General features: G+C 38.1%; 1 protein-coding gene across 5 annotated transcripts in view; it reads right to left on the bottom strand.

Moving 5' to 3' along the window:
* Nucleotides 1-6382, bottom strand: part of LOC112503084 (rhodanese-like/PpiC domain-containing protein 12, chloroplastic) — a 17256-nt gene extending 10874 nt beyond the window's left edge. For 3 of the 5 annotated variants that reach the window (XM_025107153.1, XM_025107152.1, XM_025107149.1), the window contains exon 1: nt 6063-6382. In XM_025107153.1, the coding sequence (XP_024962921.1) occupies nt 6063-6288 (226 nt within the window). In that variant the 5' untranslated portion in view covers nt 6289-6382. The remainder of the gene's footprint in view (nt 1-6062) is intronic. The other 2 variants (XM_025107151.1, XM_025107150.1) reach the window with 1 other exon arrangement.
* Between the last annotated feature and the right edge of the window lie 13677 nt (nt 6383-20059).

Genomic DNA, 20059 nt, shown 5'->3' on the forward strand with positions numbered 1-20059 from the left:
ACAACCGCCACTCACCCGCACCCACCCTACCCCAACCCACCACTAAACACCATGCCACAATTGTTGTCGTCATACCCACTCACTCCTAGGCCCCAAATACCCGACCACTACCCCACCACTATCATTGTCACAGCTACCACCACGCAACCTACCCTACCCACCGTCCCGCCCCGCCCCACCCTTGCCCTACTCCAACCCACCACTACCCACCATCCTATCACTGTAGTCGTTACAACTACCACCCTACCCCACTCTAGCCCTACCCCCTCACCCTACCCTGACTGCTCCCAACAACCTCCCACCTATGGAGCAGGGCGGGATTGGGGTGGTCGGACAGGGTATGGGTAGGGGTGGGGCGGGGTTATAATCATGACGATGACAATAGTGACATGGTGGTTGGTAGGGTGTGAGCAGGGTGATGGGTGCGATAGTCCAAACAAAGACGATTGTTCCAATTCTTTTGAGAGATTTCGTTCCAATTCCTACCAACCAAACGCGTGGTCAAATTTCATCAAATTCCCTCAAAGTCAAATTCCTTTGATGGATTCCAATTCCATCAAATTCCATTAGTGAACCAAACACTGCCTAAATGTTTTACATATGCTCTTCAGATAGCTCCATTGAACTGCGATAGCTGCTAGTCTACCTATTCATATTTATCGTATAAAAAACAACGATTGAATAACAAAATAGCTTACTTTCAAGAGAAAAGCTTCTCTCCAACTATGGCTAATCTAATTATAGAGTAGTAACAATCAAATAAGCATGAGAACCATCATATACTAATCGCCTATATATAAAGCTAATTCATTATGGAAATTCTAGCATTACCTATACATAGGAATATATCTCCTTACCATATACGGAATAGGTCAATTTCATATTATGTAGGGAATATTATTTCCTAATTTTAGATCCTAATATTTTTAAAGCAGCATAGGCCCATGCACGCCTCTTAATAGGGATGGTGATTTGGCCCGACCCGGTGGGGAACCCGGTTCACCCGACCCGGACGGGGACGGGGAATCCCCGCTAAAACGGGTACCGGGGCCGAGGATCCCCGGTAGAGGCAAACCGGGGCCGGGGCCAGGGCCGGGGCCGGGTATTGTATCCCCCGACCCGCCCCGTACCCGGTATATTAATAAATAATAAAATAGTTATTTGGGCTTTAGGAGTTAGGACTGTTAGTTAGTCTGTTACTACTTATTTGTGTTTGGGCCTTTTGGATTTGGGCTTTGGGAATTGGCCATTGGGAGACAGAGTGATAGACGCAACACTCAACAGCAAGTCAGCAACAGCAACTAGCCCTTGTGAGTTGTGACCTTGTCCCTTGACCCTTGTAAGCGACAGAGTACAGACGCCCATCGCCTTCGTTGTTCCTTCCCCGGTTCGGCGGTTCCCACTTGTCCCTTGACCCTTGTAAGCGACGGCCGGTAGAGTGAGCTGTGAGCAGCAGCAGTCGACCCACCCTCAGCTTCTTCCTTCTTGACTTGAACCTTGTAAGCGACAGGCCGACAGCGGCTCGTAACTCGTTCTTCATCAATCGCGCGGGATTAGCCGTGAGCAGCAGCAGCAGAGAGCAGACCAGCGTAATCGTTCTTCAAACTTCATCAATTCGGTTCTTCATTAATCAGGTCAGTAGGTTTTTTGTTTTAGATTTAGGCTTATATAATTAGGTCATAATTTTGTTTCCATTCATAACAAGTTAACAACTTGTATAGCTTTATTTCTATGATTACATTGTTAAATAGCTACTTTACGGTTGTTACTTTACTTTATTTATTTGTTAAACAGCTGCTGTTTGTTTTCATTCATAACAAAAAGATGAAATATGCAATTTTCACAGCTACTGTTTGTTTTCATTCATAACAAAAAAGATGAAATATGAATTTTTCACAGCTACTGTTTGTTTCCATTCATATGTTTAAGTTTATATTGCTAAGATGTATTACAGCTACTGTTTGTTTCCACTGTTTTGTTTCTTTGTATTACAACTGCTGTTTATTGTTAAATGTATATTGAGATAAGATTGGAGCTTTTATTTAAAGTTTTAATTTGAATGTATCTCGTTGTCATTGTGCCTAATTGAGTAATTTCTGATTCTTTTTCTAAGATGGAAAATTCACAAAACAAAAACACAGAAGATATTGGATGTAATACGACTTGTAATGACACAAACGAATCTGTAAGCATGCCTATGGGGTCAAATATTAGTCCTGAGACTGAAGTCAGTGAACCGGCAAACAAAAGATTGAGTAATTTCTGATTCTTTTTGTGCTATTTTTATAATTCAATGTTAATATTCATTTTAATATATTATTTGAATCTTTGATGCAGCTTTTTACATGTGCCATCTCCACACACTGCTGATGTATTGTCTCACGTTATGATCGAGTGCTTTATGGATTGGAACATTGATAACAAGTTGTCAACATTGACACTTGACAATTGTTCAGCAAATGATGCTTTGGTTGACAGGCTCTTAGGTACTCTTTCTCCTTCCTCCTTAATTTTGAAGGGTAAGTTGTTTCACATGAGATGTTGTGCACATATCATTAATCTCATTGTGCAAGATGGGTTTTCTATGATTGAGAAAGCAATCAAGAATGTTAGGGATAGTGTCTCATTTTGGACRTGTTCTCCTAAAAGAGCCCAAGACTTTAGACTCGTTGCACGACAACTAGGTGTAGATTGTRAAAGAGAATTAGTGCTTGATTGYAAGACTAGGTGGAATTCTGTTTATACAATGTTGAATGTGGCTTTAGAAAGATGTCTTTACTCGTTTAAGCAAGAAAGAGAAACATTATGTTTCTTTACCTAGTGAAGAGGACTGGAGAATGGCGACTAATGTATGTGATAAGTTAGGTTTATTTTATCGTGTGACAGAGACATTCTTCGGGACCAAATACCCTACTTCCAACATGTTCTTCCCTTTGATATGTGACATAAAATTATCTATTAAGAGTTGGGAAGACGATGAAAATGACGTTATTAGGAACATGGCATCAAGTATGTTGTTTAAGTTCGATAAATATTGGGGAGTCATACATGATGTGATGAGTGTGGCTATTGTTCTAGATCCTAGATATAAGTTAAAGTTGATAAATTATTTCTTCCCGAAGATTTATGGTGTGGACTCAAAAGATGAGGTTATGAGGATAAGGACTCTATGTAATGATTTATTTGAAGAGTACAAAAAGACACATGATCAGAATAAAAGGAAAGGACAAAGTGGCACTACTCTTTCAAGTGAGGGGAAATCTTCTTCAAACAAGGCCTCATGGCAATTAGATTTTGAGAATATGATCTCTGAGGATTACATGTTTGAAAAGACCGAGTTAGATGATTACTTGTCAGAGAAATTGTTACCGCTGGATGAAGAGTTTGATATATTAATGTGGTGGAAGTGCAACGGTGTCAAGTTTCCTATCATGCAGCGGATTGCAAGGGATGTGTTSDYCATTCCTATTTCAACAGTAGCTTCGGAATCGGCTTTTARCATGAGTGGAAACAAGGTAACGAAACAACGAAGTCGACTAAAATCGCAAACAATTGGGGCTTTGATGTGCAGCCAAAGTTGGCTAAGGAAAGAAATTGAAGATAATAATTATATAAATTGTTTGTTGTAATAGTTATGTAAATTGCAATTGGTATATACAGTTTTTCTGACTTGCATTATTTTATTTCAGATAAAAAACACGGAGAACCAGCTGGATTTGATCAAACGATTGGATACGATGAAGATGTTGATTGTTGAGGGATTGGAGTCTGGAATTATGTGTTGCTTGGAAAACACTTGTTTTAATTTTACATCTCTTTGGATTATTGTTAATTTTACAATTTTATTATTTTTATTAGGCAAGACTAGATATGATGTAATTATGTTGTCATGTTGATGCTGCTTAAAAAAAACTTATTAATTTTAATTTGACTGGGTATTGACTGGGGGTTGACCGAAAGTTGACCGGGGCCGAAAATAAAATCCCCGTACCCGCCGGGTACCGGGGCCGGGGCCGGGGACTGTGTATATAAACCGGGGCCGGGGCCGGGGATTGCAAACCCCGCCCCATCCCCGCCCCGTTGCCATCCCTACCTCTTAACATTACTCCCCTCCCAAAAGTACACCTTGTCCTCAAGGTGAGGATCCAAAATTTTGTCCCAATTTAAACATCAATCATTCCGGGATCCCAGTTTCTCCCTTGCAATACCATTTCAGCATCTAATTGCAATTCTGGTCTTGGATTTTACCCCTTTTTTTTACATTATGACCTCTGATTTACCATTCCAACTTCAATTTCAACTCCTAAATGGCATTCCTGCAATTTTACATTCTCAGGTCCAACACCACTACTTCTCCGTTCAATGTTTTTTCATTCCTTTGTATCAAAAACATTTCAGTTTTGGATCTTGAAGAAAGAATGGGTGAAGGGAAACTGTTGATCAGGCAAAATATACAAGCCATTGAACTTTAATGGTCCTTTTAATTGCATAACTCAACAAGAGCTTTACATATTACATGCGTATACTCTCACATCATTTTTGTCCAAGTTCAACCAGATTGCTTAACATAAATCATTAACAACTATCAAGATAACCAACACCTCTGCGTCAGGTTTTTCATTCCCTTCATGGTCTTATTCCAAATTACCCACTAATGCTCTAATTAATTTAATTAAAATTTGAACAAAAAATGTTGCTGCATACATGACTGAGAGTACAAGCATGTGACTGATGATTTTTTTTTGTTGAGATATACAGCTAAAAAACACCATTTATGACCATTTTGTCTATTTTGCCAATAACAAAAAGTGATTTTGTTTGACTTCTCTTTACTTTATAAATACCCCTTAACAATAATGTGTTAGTAAACGAACGAGTTGTAATCTAACACAATTTACATTCTCACCCTTTTTATGTACAACATTACCATACAGGATCCCTCAAGTTATATATACTACGTCAAAGAAAAATTATGACGCATGATTTTTAAATTTTTTCCCATTGTAAATGGACTCCAATTCTGAAAATATATACACACATATTGTGTTTTTTTACAAGAGATAGTAAGTAATGAAATCCAATTATTTTGTCAATCTAAAATGGATGTATTTGAATTTTTTCAATCTTCTATATATTTACATATATCTTTTCGGTTTATAATGATTGAATTCGGCAAACGTGTGGCTCTCTTTAAAGAGGACATCATGCATGCCCACATGCCATAATTCATTGCTTTATTTATTGAAAATAAGTTCCCACATTTTGTTAGTTCATCATCATGTTTACATTCCCATTCTAGTCTCTTTCCAACTTTAGGATAAGAATGAGATTTTGCCACTTTTCTCATTTTGGCCCTAAATAATCTAGAGAAGAGGAGATAGTCAAATTTCCTTATGGATCTAATAAATACTCACACTTTCAAGTTGAAGACAATCATTTTTTTCCTAAATTTTTGTTCGAGTGTTGTCATAGTATCATTGAAGGCTGATTGACGTGTCAAAAACATCTCCCACTCAATGAGCACAATGTTGTGGGGAAGGGTAAACTATCAACGGTCTATGGGTCAAGGGTACACAGTTAGGAGACTGAACGTAACTAATGGGAAATATGTTTGCAAATTATTTGAGTATCTGAAGATAGAGCTTTATTATACTATACGTACTAAAATCATCTAGAGCCCCATTCCCAACCCCTGTTTATATGGAACAGATATATTCCATTAGTTCTCTACACATACAATTTCCTCCAGATTTGTGATATATGTATTATGCCACATGTTTGATTCTACTTTTGAAAATTGACAACTTAGTTTTGTAGTAGTCTTGTTATAAGTAAAATACCTTGTTCCTTCAATTAAAATGAATATATACAACTGCAGGAGATCCGAGAAATGACTAGATGTGGCCACGGAATCTAATATTTATCTCTAATTCTTCGGTAGACAGCATCACGTTTCTAGCTTTCTATGTTTGAGAGCAACACTACTGAAACCAATCCATATGTTGTTTCTAGTTTTCCACAGCAACAAGAAAAGAGACAAATTGAGATGCAAACAAGAATACCTGAGGCTCTTAGAGGTGGACGATTCCTCATGCGCATGACCCTTTTTAAACCCAAAAAAGATGTCGAAGAAGTAAAGGTTTGGGATAAAAGGGGAAATGTGGTGGAGATTCTCCTGGATGAAGATGAAGAAGTGGAATTAAGGGCTTGACGAAGGGAGAGTTTAAGAGCACAGATGCTGATGGCTGGGGAAGCTATTGATGGTAGGTTATTATAAGCTCTCAACATTCTTCCAGGGAGGGTTGATTTCACAGGTTTGAGTTATGAGGAAGAATGTTACACTGATGGTATTCGCGTTTGTCCCAAAAGTTCTCACCACGATAACACCATCGATTTTGAAATTCCATTGTACATCAGGTTTTATATTTTTAAGATTTTAAAATAAATTAAATTACTATAACCCGTTGTTTACCAGCGCAATGCGGCGGAAGCTGTAAATGTAAACGATTTCGAAGCTTTGGCGGTTTTGTTATTTTAAGGATGATATATTTACACTTGCGAGATATTTATCCAAATTTTTACTCAATAAGCGCTTACCGGTAATTCTTAAGTTCTAGCAACTTAAGATATTACTTCTTTTGATCAAACTCATAAAAATGGTAAGTGCAATGATAAAAAACCACATAGCAGATAATAACAATAAAAAACCATCCATCAAGAAGAGAAATCAAAATAAACATAACTGATCCATGAAAGACCCCCAAATTGTGTACATTGAAACATAGAATATGGAGAGCATGTAAGGCAAGGTAAAACACACATCCCTTCATCGCTCCATCGACTGAAATTGCAAGTCCTTTATCCCCCTCCTTCCAACTCCGTTCTGCCCATCCATGGTGGCTACGTACCGCCCACACCCAAAACAGAAAACCCAATGCACAGAAATAAACAGAGAAAACATCAACTTTGGTTGCTTATTATCAAGAAACCCGACATAGCAGGAAATGTACTTGAAACTATAAACAGAGAAAACATCAACTTTGGTATTTATTATGAAACTATAATTTTTTTTTAAATGTATTTGACCATGACTTTGACTTATAAGCAGTTAAGCACAAGGACCTATAGTTGTACTTCGATTAATAGTAGGAAAGACCAAGTGTGATTTGACTATTGTATTTCATCAATTTGGATATAAAGATAAACAAGATTAAATGGTAGATGCATCACTATATATCAAAGGTCCTACTACTTCCCTCTGCTCAAAGGCTTTAACAATTCCTTTATGTGTATACACAGATCTTGGTGTATTTCTCTTGCTCATTTACCTTGAGTAGATCGTATGTAAAGATAGGGACCATACTCATTTAACTTCCAAGAAATTGTAACTAAATTTAAGCAGTTTTAATCAGATTATTGGACAATTTTTGATGGTTGGATGGCAGTCTTGTGGGCTCTAAGTAATTGTCTACACCACATCTAGTTTCAAAAAAGCAAACAACACATTTCATGGTTTGGAATACCCATTTTATTTGGGGGGGAGTGTGTGGGCGGTCTTTATTAATGTATGGAAGAGTGTAGAGACTAAAATAATATCAATTTCAAGAAGGCAACTACTACTAATCAATAGAAAAATTGATTTCATGAAAGCAACTAATACTATATTACTCAATAGAAAGCAACAAAAAAGTAATCGATAGAAAAATCGATTCCGAGATGGAAAACTAATTACCTCGATTGATCGATTTCGGTAGATGGAGACTGAAGCAAGAAAGCAACCTACAAGCACCTGATATCAAATACAAGATAGTATAGATTAGCTTAATTTACATGTGTTCTTATAGCTTACTTACTTGGAGGCTATCTAGAAGGACAAATTATACCAAAACCTGCAATAAACATGCCTTTGCATCAGCAATAGGAGATACAGTTGCCTCCTTTGGGAAAAAAAACTGATCTATTGACATAGAAACTACTTCCTTCAACATAGAATCCACCAACAAAAGAATGTAAAAATAAATCCCATATCATAAAAAGATCTAGAGGGAATCAAACATAGTAAAAAGATCTAGAGGGAATCAAACATAGTGGAATCAAACATAGTGAAATAAAAAGATCTCAATCAGTTATCTCACCTCCCTCCCCCACCAAGGAAACATTAAAAAAAGAAACTTGCCTTTACCCCACCCCCTCTTCTTTCTTTCTTGCATTCACATTCACATTCACATTCATAGAAATATATGTGTATGTATATATGTATATATATATATATATACCAACCTATCTAACATTTCAATCAACAAAAAGTCTTGAAAGACAAACCAAATTTAGTTGGTCCAGTTCATCAATACATTTTTGAGAAAGAAAAAGCGAAGAGCAAAATGAATATGGAGGATGGTTTGAATCTTACATTGGGATTACCTGGAAGAGGAGATGAAGAATCAACCATTTCATGCTTCAAGAACAACAACAAACGGTCACAGCCTGAAACCAATGATGACTGCGATGAATCCAACCAAGCCAAAGAGGGTGACATGGAAACTTCACCTGCAGCCAAGTAAGTGAATTAATTAATCATACACATGTAGTCGAGTCTTTTAGTTTGGTGATATGTGATTAAATCCAATTGATGATGGCAGATCACAAGTGGTTGGATGGCCGCCAGTGCGTAAATACCGAAGGAACARCAATATAAGTGGTAGCAAATGCAAAATGTAGATTGAATAAAAATCAAAATCTCTCTTTATGTTTGATATGGAATAGCAAAGAGGTATACCATGATTGATATTCATCCTTGAGATTTTCTCTCATTTCTATTATGAAAAATGGATTGTGCTATATACCATCTATAAATGTTAGGATGGCAATCCATCCAGAGTTGTAACTTCACGACAACATAAATCACTAACAGTACATGTTATGCATCTATAGTGAAGAAGATAAAAGTATTACCCAAGTATCCATGTCATAAGGAAGCCGATGGCAAGCCYTTCAGAAGATTTTTCTTTGAAATTTGTGATGATCTGAGRTACCTCTGCGACACCCCAACTGACAACACTAACTATTCCCAATATCAGCGAAATCCAGTCCTTCCTTGAACAAAGACAATACTTCATATAAACAAAAATATTATAAACATCTTACCCGGAGAAAGCCAACGATTGAGAAAATGGTAAGATTGGTGTTCGATTTACACCAAACCGTTGGGGAAAAAATTAAACCCTAAGACCCAAAGCAACCTTGAATAAAATCAAGAAGCAATTCCCAAAAATTTACGGCTCATATTAGAGAATCGTACCAGGGGCGAAAAATGAAGAGATGCAGAGACAAAGCGAGAGATGCAAAGCGAGAGCGAGAGATGCAGGGCGATTGAGGACATGGAAATACCATTAATTCTATATAAATCGAGAAATCAAAAGCATTATGTTGAACACAAAACAAGAAATACAATGATACAACCCTAACCTCGATCATTGGTATGGTCGATGTTGATATATGAACCAGAAGCCATGTTGGTGGGTCGTCGGAAGCGGATGGAATCGGATGGAGAAATCGACAAAAGTGGTATTGAACCAGAAGCCATCTTGGAGACTGAATCGTGGGAAGTGAGCGTGGATTTGCTTTGGAAAGGGAAGTGAGCGTGGAGTTGCGTTGGAAAGGGAAGTGAGCGTGGAGTTGCATTGGAAAGGGAAGTGAGCGTGAGGGTGAGGGTGAGAGTGAGGGTGGAGCGTCTTTTCAAAGTGAGAAAGAGCCGGGTTATCAAAGTATGCTTTATAGAGTTGTACTAAATGCTTTAGAGGTTGTACATTTTTAAGACTTTAAGACTCAATGCATAAAAAGATAGTACCTTATGCATCAAAACTTGTTTTTAAGACTTTTACCAAATCTCATTTATAAAGTAGTATAGATAATTTATACTATATTATTAAGCAAATTTGTTAAATGTCTTAAAGTTTTAAATTCTTAAAAAAATATAAACTCTAAAACATAAAGTACTTGTTTTTAAAGCTGGTTTTTAAATCTAAAAAAATACAAACTCTAAAGCACAAAGTATTTCCCTTATTAATCAATAACCTTTACATCCTTGACACTCGCTTCCCAAGACGATGATTCCCAATACAAATTCGCTCCTATGTACAACTTATCAATGCCAAACTCATCTTCCAAAGATCTTTAGTTCACGCCCCCAACCTGTTGATCTCCTCTCCTCTTTCAAGGTGACGATTCACACTCCAACCTCTTGATTTTCTCCTCCTCGTCTCAAGTATCTAGTCATCGCTCCACTCGATCCTCCCATACATCTCTAATTTTCTCTCGGTTGAAGACTTTCAGGTAAGTTTTCTCTCTAATTTTCAATTTTCTCTCCAATTCTGTTTTAAGTTTTGGTTTTGTTTGAATTTAGGTTTTCGGTTTGAATCTGATGAGATGAATTTTGTGAAATCAGGTTTTGTTTGAATTTAGGGTTTTTGAATTTGAATTGAGTTTTAGGTTTTCGCCAAAGCATTATGCACGCCAAAGATACTTCTGGATCTTAAGTTTCACGTGATAGTGCACTGTATGTTTTGCTCTGAGGTGTGGATTGATGTAGTTGGTTATTTTGTCTGTTTTTTTATCCTTCTCAAATCAAGCATGTTGGTGTTAATTGAGTGTTCTACGGTATCCTGTAAATAACTTCTTCAAGTGTTCAATAAGTTGAATATTGCATCGGAGATTTGTTTTTTTTATGAATACTACTATTTAATTATATGGCACTCTACTTCCGATTTTTCCAACTTCTATGGTTAATCAAGTTGATGAACATAACAAGTGAAATGGTTCTCAATCACGAAAAGATAATCAATTTTCTGTGAAGTGATAAAAGAGGTTCAAGCCAGAGGAGTCATTTATAGGGTAGGTAGCAACAACATTAAATTTTCATTAAGTTAAAGAGGACCTTCTGTATCCTTGTCAGCCTACCGCATTTGTCTGTTGTATTGCAAATGATTCTGGAATCAGAAAACATTTGATTGATTTTGTACTCGGACTTGTTAGTTTTGAATCCTTTAGCATGTCAAAGTTATGTTGGGTTTTCGAATCTATGCTCGTCTTTTTTAATATATGTTATTGTTATTAATTACCAGTTATTCTTTGTTGTTACAGTTAATCCTCTTGAAAAATGGTGGACGTATGATCTTATGGCCACTGGGTTGCAATTCAAGAAGGATCATAAATACTTTGACGTATGTTGAGTTTAGAACATATAAACATTTTAGATATACATCAACCTTCTTTTGTTGTTAAGCATGATTTGCTTTTTGCCTCAAATAATGGAACTTGTGTGCTTCTTAGGAGCTGTTTACTGACACTTACCCAAGTAAGTGCTTACCGGCAAAATCAACTCTATCACTTACTTACCGGGTGTGATTTTAGTTCATCAAAACAGTATTGTATGCAACAATTTACCCGGTAAGTGCTAATCATGGTAAGATTCGTTGCCCTCACTTACCGGGTAAGACTCTTGATCCTTGCCTTTTCTCTTACTAGGTAAGATTCTTGGTCTCTGCCAATATGCATTAGGTAAGATAATGTGACTTGGTAAGTGCTTACCCGAGTAAGAGTTTGGTAAACGGCTCCTTAGTTAGATAAGAGTAACATGATGATTATCTTATATTCACATGAAATGTCTTTGAAACAAAGTATAACCCAACAACATGTATGCTAGAGGTATATTCGACATTAGTGGAAGCTGAACTTGGAGCTGATTACACAAATATATTCTACTTCGACTTTGTACAAGTAACGTCTTCAAAGCCATCTTTGGTTTTAATTCTCCAAGTCTAGACAAGGTTGTGAAATCAACATGTTGTGCCTATAAAGTAGTCTTTTGGACTCCCTGCTTGTGGTATATATGCACAACTTTATTCTTGTGTCATGTGTAGCATATCATACACATTGATGAAGATGGTCATTATTGATTTTATGCCACTTTTCTATATCGATTTAATTTTTATGTATCAATTTTGTATTTGTTCTTAGATTTGGAAATCTTGGAACTTCTTTTTCCTGTTACTTATCCCCTTTCATTGTTATTATTCAATTACCCTTCTAATTGTTTCTTCACAGGCCCAACACATTTTTCAGTCATGCTCTATTGATCCTTTCTCTCAGTGATTTGATGATAATCCCTTTTCACTTATACGTTGTATTTATGTTTCTGTATTTTCAATTCCAGCGATCATCATTGAGCATGTTCAGTGATCGTTTAAGAACTTGTATTGTAAGAGACGGCGATACTTCAAGAAGACAACACTCACACCAAAGAACCTTCAGCCAAAGTTGAAGACTGAAACTGAAGATTAGAGACTGGCGAGTACGTGATATGAAGCGGTACTCAGTGATTACAAGCATGTTTACATATGTGTGAAGACTGCTCAAGCCTCAATGAATGCTGAAGAGACCTCCAAGTTATTCCAGCATTCAGCGATCAAAGGAAGCTTGCTTAGTACGATTGTTGTTGTCTTGTCCTTATGCACACAAAGGACAAAACCATACCATTTCTAATAGTTAGTACGGTACGGAGCCGACTAGTCGACTCTATTGCCCACCAACTTTAGGTAAAGATGTCTGCTCATAAATAGTGCTTTTTGTACTATTCACTGTAGCAAAGGACAAGATTTCCTCTTAAGGCTTGACACGCACTCTAACCCTACCATATTGCATTAAATGAACATTTAATGCATTAGGTATAAATAGAAGTGTTTATTCTCCATGCAGAGTGCGCGTAACTCACTCTCTAAACCTAATTCTTACTTTGAGCATTTTCGAGCTTAAGTAAAAGAACTTTTCTTTACATCATTTCTTTTCTCATTTGCTAAGAATTCGTGTGTAACCAAAGATTGTTTAGATAGATTTTCTTACCTTATCTTTCCGCAAACAATTTTGTAAAATTTGTATTGATCTTCTTTATCAATATACATTTTAAATTTAAAAATATTGTGTTTGTATTCATCCCTCCACTTCTACAAACTGTTTTACTTATCGTGTAGACCCTTAAGGGACCAACAAGTGGTATCAGAGTAGTGTTCTATCTTCTCTAAGTTGTTTAACTGTTTTTCTGCATTAGTTTATTTCATTCTCTAGATAACTTTATTGCTTTTAAATGGCTTTACAAATTACAAACACACACACACAAGACAATGGCTCCCTTGCCAAACCTCCCCGGTTCGTCCGTGACAACTTTAGTCTMTGGAAGAATCCGATGTCCCTCTTTCTTGAAGGTGTAGATCCTGAAATTCCACATTACATAGAAAATGGACCATATGTACCATTTGCTATTGCTCCGGCTGTTCCAGCAACATCTACAACTGCCGCGATTCCTGAACGGCAAAGCTCCCTCATCAGTGGAGTGATGAAGACAAGAAGAAAATAGCTATAAACACTCGTGTTAGGTCTATAATAGCTATGTCTCTTCCTGACGAGATTTATCATTCTGTGATGAAGCTCAAGACTTCTAAATCCATGTGGGACACACTTTGTGTTCAATATGAAGAAACCACTCAGGTTCAAGAAACTAGAAAGATCAATTTAGTAAGGCAGTACGAAAGCTTTCTCTGTGGAAAGTTTGAAACGCTGTCTGAAGTACATCAATATTTTAATTGTCTTATTATTGATCTAAGGGCTGTAGGCAGGGAATATTCCAATTCTGAAACTTTAACTAAGTTTCTGGAATGTCTTCCTGAGTCTTGAGACACCTTTTCCATGTGTCTTAAGATGTCCAATGACATGTCCACTCTTTCTCTCTCTACTCTCTACGGGATTCTGCTTAACCATGAGCAATCTCATCAACTGAAGAGGAATCTAGTAAAAGATTGCAGAGAAATGAAAAGCTCTCCTTTAGCTTTGATCTTTGAAGCTTCTTCAGCTGAAACTCCTTCTACCCCTTTTGTTTCTTCTCTTCCTCCTGTTGTTATTACAGAGCTAAACTCTTCTATCTCTGAGGATATTCCAGAATCTGATCTAGCAGATTTTGATGAATCCCTGGCCCTATTGACTAAGTCTTTCAGGAGGTTCACCAGCTGATAAGTATCAATTTATTTGATATTTTTGCACTTTTTCTTCACTTTATTTACCCATTTTATTTTCCCAAAATTCCACAAATTGAGTCTTTTTGTTTTGTTTTTCTATCTTTTTACATTGGAGCTAAAGTAATGTGATATGTTTACTTCTTGGATATGTGTTGATTTTTGGGAAAATAGCCTTGTTGTTAGGTACTTAGCTGAAGCATGCTACATCATGTGCTGCAGGATGGTCCAGGGGCACTCTTGAGAATATTATGAGAATCTTTTGAGGTTACTTCTTCCCTTTTTGGCAGCCCATCTCCTGAAGATTTCAAGATCTCATAGTACAAATTTAAAATCTGATTTTTGTTATTATCTAGGTGGTTTGGCTTTACCCATTGGATTATGTAAAAAAGTTGGGTAAAGCTTTTACCCATTGGTTTTTACCCTCCCTTCCTCCACTATATAAAGGGGGAGGCTTGGCTTTGTAGCTAAGTAATTTGTATGCAAACAATCCTAGAAACACTTGAAGTAGTTTGAATGTTGAAGGTTCTTTGGATATGAAGTTATATTTGGAAGTATTTTATTTTTTTCTTTATAATTCCTCTTTACATTTATTTCTTCTATTTTCTTTTATTCTCTTATGCTCTACTTATTATGCTTTATTATTATTCATGCAATTAAATTTTCTAGTTTAAGTATTGTTAGACGCTTTTATAATTACACTTAGCATTTATTTCTTCTACTTATTTTCTTTTCTTATGCATTATTATTTACGCAATTAATTTTTCAAGTATGTTAGGCTAAAAATATAGCTTGGGCGTTGGGTGAAGTTAAGATAAAGACCGATTCCGTTTGTAGAAATATAAATTATAAATCTTTACAACTACGTCATTCAAGTTTTTACTGCAAAAAAATCATCCATGGACAAGTTGATCACTTGTTTAAAAGTGTTAAAGTGTGTTGGATTTAGAGATAAACCAACAAGCACACGTCAACTTGAATGATATGGAAGTAGGCTTGAGAGAGTTACTTAGAATCAAGGAGACTCATTTTCGCTCCATTTAGCTTATAAAAGGAATAGTTAGAGCCAATGTCGAGACTCCAGCCTTGCATAGAGATATGAGGGCTTGATCTATGACCGTGTGCCATTATACATCTTGAGAGAGTACCTTAAAAGAAGCTATTAGTTGTAAAGATAAGTTATTTATAAAGCATGCTATAGAACCATGTTGTAACATGCTGTCTACTTAAAAATCGGTTTAATATCTTAACGAATCCCTACACCCTAAGCTATCTTTTATTACTTGTTCACAACAGTATTGTTTAATCAACTCACCACAAATATTTCCTCGAATTCATCATCTAAAATCATATCTTTATTTATACTATTAAAACGAACTTTTATTCCTTTTTCTCATGGACGATATTTGGTATTTTTACCACTTTATTACTTGTGAAAGACGATAGTGGATTGATGAGTGTATACTTGCACTAGTCTCCATTTGTTAGCAATCTGAGAGATTTATTTTATATAATTCTCGTAACAAGTTTTTGGCGTCGCTGCCGGGGAAATAGGCAAAAGTTTTTTTAGTAAATCTAAAGATTTGATTTTTCTACCATCTTGTTACTTGACTTTGGGTGTGGTGTATGCCAAGGCTACCGCACGGGGATATTTTTGAATTGGATCTAGATATCGAGCGAACTTTCAATTAAATAAAGAAGAAAAGTGCAAAGAGTATTATTATCTACTCTAACCTCTTCCAATATGGTTGAAAATCCATTTCCACCAACTCCCCCACCATTGAATGACGCTGAAAAAATAATCAGACCAACAAACTCAAAAGATGGAGGAATTATGGACTATGTGTTGGTCCCTTGAGGTCTACAAGAATAGTAAAACAGTTTGTAGAGGGGGGATGAATACAAACACAATATTTTCAAATTTAAAATATATATTGATAAAGAAGATCAATACAGATTTTACAAGATTGTTTGCGGAAAGATAAGGTGATAAAAACCTATCTAAACAATCTTTAGTTACACACTAAATCTTAGAAAATACAAGAAAAGAAATGTTGTAGAGAAAATCATTTACTTAAGCTAGAAAATGCTTGAAGTAAGAATTAGGGTTAGAGAGTGAGTTGCGCGCACTCTGCATGGAGAAGAAACACTTCTATTTATACCCAGTGCATTAAATGTTCATTTAATGCAATATGGTAGGGTTAGTGTGCGTGTCAAGCCTTAAGAGGTGTTAATCTCAGATCTCTCAATAACACTAATAATCTAGTTAATAATAACCAAATTATAGTGATTTAATGAACAAAATGAAGAAGACTCAAGAAGAAATTATGAACAATTAAGAACAATCTTGAACGTCAAAGATTTCACTTTGTATATAAGAAAACGTAAAAGTGACTCTTTTTACAATAGGCCTAATCACCTATTTATACTAATAAGCTAATAAAAAGATAACTATCTAGTGAGACATTTTAGCTAATCTTCCTATTAACAGATAACGTTTATCTAAACTATGGATAAGCTTTAACATCAAAGATAAACTTGAAGTCTAGCTATTGACTTGTCATCTCCAGCTGTCATTCATAATGTGATGAATCATCCTTATCTTTAAATCTTCATCGCATGCTCCTGGATGATTTGCTGGAGAATTCTCTAAGTGTTGATGACCAGAGGATCAATGAGAATGCTCTTTCCATCGCATCCCAAGTCGTCTATCGGTCCTCTGGTTGTACTCCAGACTTAGCCATTTCTGCCTTGATGTCTTCATTGATCTTCTGGTTCTTCATCACTTATTGTTTTTCATTACTTTTTACATTATGAGTTATGGGGTTTAACAATCTCCCCCTAAGTAATGAAAAAACAAACATAGACTAATCTAGAAACATTTGTGATGAACAGAGACTAATCTAATAGAAAAACATCAGATTCCAAATTTTCATTGGACGATGAAATTCATACAATACTGGAATCAAAAGACATTAAGGCAAAACAAAAATACAACTCATCATGAGATACCTTGATATATTTCTATGAAGTGTATGAGCAGTCTTCGATACCCGATGACTGTCGATATCTCATGAATAAGCCGACTCCCTTCTTCTCTTGGCACGTGGTTTCTGCCCAGTCTCTCTCTGATGACTTTCTGAAACCATTCAAGTGTATCCGATGAATACTTGAAGGCCTCAGTTAGTCTAAAGAACTTTTTAACTCCAAACTCATTCTTGTAAACAAGTCCAAGTTCGGGTTGAGTTAGGACTGAAGCAGATCTTGTCTCCTGCTGGCCTTGGAAGTCTTCGTTTGGAGGGGTGCAGGAGAGTCTTTCAATGCCTAGCCGAAGAGCTATTTCAAAATCGCTCTTGGCTTTATGGTTCACCAGGGATTCCATCGTTTTTACCACCGCTCGGTTTGCCATTCCAAATCTGATGTCATGGTCTTGCCACTGAGCCGTGTATGCATATAACTCAATCAAGTCATATGGGTTGAGGTTAATGAGGTCGTTCTCGTTGAACATGTAAACTTGCCCATGTGCTCTCTCCATAATGAACTCGATGTATCAGATGGCTCGGTTGGCAAATATCCTTATTTTCAAATCAATGACCCTCCTTATCCCATCATTCGAGAAGACAGCCTGAGGTGCTTGTGTGGTCTGTCTAATGAATCTATGGTGTAGGAGGTCCATGGACTCAGGCGATAAGATTGGAGGGTTGATGGTCACACTGTCATCACGTTCTTGGTATAGATATTGATGGATGTTCTCTAGCAAAATCGGTTCCCTGGGCGGCAAATCAGGATGTCTCCGTATTGCCTCCATGCTCTGTATAATTTCATCAACCAAGCTCTGAGGAGGTTGCCTTGATGAAGAGGGAGTATCCACATGCACCACAGGTGTTTGGGTTGAGGGTTGTGTATGGGTTGGTGTTGGTTCAGGTTGGGTTGGTTGGGGTTCATTGGGTTCGGCTTGGGTGGTTTCTGGTGCATAGGATTCGGTTGGGGTTTGTGGTTGTTAGGGTGATGAAGGTTGAAGTATCATTGGTTCTGGTTGTGTGGATAAGGTGAAGGGTTGAGTGGTGAGAGGTGTTGGTGAAGGGGTTAAGGGTAGGTTTGATGTGGGTGTTGAAGAAAGAGGTTGGTTAAGTTGTGTTGGTGGGGTAGTAGGTTCTTCATCGGTTGAAGAGCTCAATACGATGGGCTCTGGGGTTGCAGCGAAGGGAACATGTACATGTACATCTTCAGAGGGCAGAGCCTCTGGTTCCCTTGCTTGGGTTCCTTATGTTGAGGGTGATGGTTGTGTTTGTGGTGATGGTGATGGTGATGGTGATGGTGATGGTGGTGCAGCAGATTTTGTTTGTTGTGCAGCCCCGGCTTCTGTTGTCTCCCCCTCATGAGGTCCAAGACCTTGATCATCGGGGTCTTGGTCGTCATGCCTAGGCCTCTTGTGTGGGCGGCTGCTTGAGCAAGAGGCTCTGGTCCTCTTTTTCTTCTTGTCTTTCCTGAAGGACGTAAGATACGCCTTCAGGGCTTCTTGTCTTTGACTTGCCTCCAGTGTTTGGAGGAGAGAGGTGGTGCGCCTTTGTTCATCGGCTAGGTTCTGGGAGAGAATCCTTGTTAGATGGATGGCCCAATGAACGAATTTGGCACTGATCGCGTTGAAAGAAGAGACCAGCGCCCTCGACAGAGCTCGCAAGTCAGCTCTTGTGGCGAACTCTGTGGTGGAGGATGAGGCTGGTGGTGGCATGGAGGTGGTGGTGGATGTATATGGGGGGATGGGAAGGTTGGTGATAAGGTTTCTCACCTCTGCAATGAAAGAGGAGAAGACTTCATCAAAGGATGGGCCTGCAGAGGGAAGTGGTGGTTTAGGAGTAGGCTGGGGGATTTAGGCGAGGATAGCTGCGGGGAGTTGGGTGATGGTGTTTTGGATGGAGGCCACTTGTTGGGTAAGATTGGCTAGGGTATCATCGATAGAGGTGGTGGATGGTTGTGGGGTTTGGTGAGGGATTTGGGAGTTGATGGTTGTAGGTAGGGAGTGAAGGTTTCGAAGGATGGTTTGGAGTTGGGTGATAATGTAGGTAAGGTTCTCATCGGCCTCAGTTGCCTGGGTCGTGAGGGTTGCGATGGACTGGATGATGAGTTAGTTTCGTTGGGTGGCTAGGGAGGAAGTGGTGTTGTGGTGTTGGGTAATGGTTTGTTGGAGCATTTGTAATCGGGTGGTGTTGGCTTGCGTCTGGGTTTCGATTTGGGTGAGGTGGTGTTGTAGGATTGCAAGAGATTGTTGGAGGTCAGAGGTATTGGTGGAGGGTTGGTTGTCTACAATCCCTTGCATGATGAGTCTAAGGTCGTCCAAGGACCGTATCACTGTATTGACAAAGGCTTGGAACTCAGCCTTTGTGACCAGATCAGCATGGGTGGTAACCCCTGCAGCAACAGATGCTGCAGGTTGTGCCTCTGCTCCTGAGGCACCTTCTTGGCCTTGTGAGAAGGTGGGCCTTGAAGGACTTCCATCGTGTCCTTGATAGCCCTCAAGAGAGGAGCTATCTCGCGATGTTGCGACATCCGCTTCCTCTTTCTCGGCTTCAGAGGCCGAGTAAGTGAAACGAATGTGTGTCCCCTTCGGTAGATCAAATATCGAAGGGGGAGGTGCATGAAGGGAAGATCGCTCTGAACGATCATGGGGTTCAATGTCAGAAGCAACACATGCTTCTGTGTGTGTGATGGGATTTGTCGAGCCCTGAGGCGAATGGGCTCTTATATCTTCATCACCTCTCTGTTGGGAGAGGGGTGATCGAAAATGTGGTTCCTCGGCTGATTCATCTCCAGAGGCCCGAAGGATGACCGCTGGATGGCTGGCTTGGGTTGGGAGTGGACTGGGTCGTCCTATTTCAATACCCCTATGGCTTTGATCGTCAGGGGTAGTGGATGTGGTTGCCCTTTGGGAAATGGGTTGAGGAATTTTATGAGTAGGGTCGGGGGAGGCACGATGAGTAGCATCATCATCATCATTTTCA

This window comes from Cynara cardunculus, unplaced genomic scaffold (assembly GCF_001531365.2).
Source record: "Cynara cardunculus var. scolymus isolate 2C unplaced genomic scaffold, CcrdV1 Un_Scaffold_2508, whole genome shotgun sequence".
NCBI lineage: Eukaryota > Viridiplantae > Streptophyta > Magnoliopsida > Asterales > Asteraceae > Cynara > Cynara cardunculus.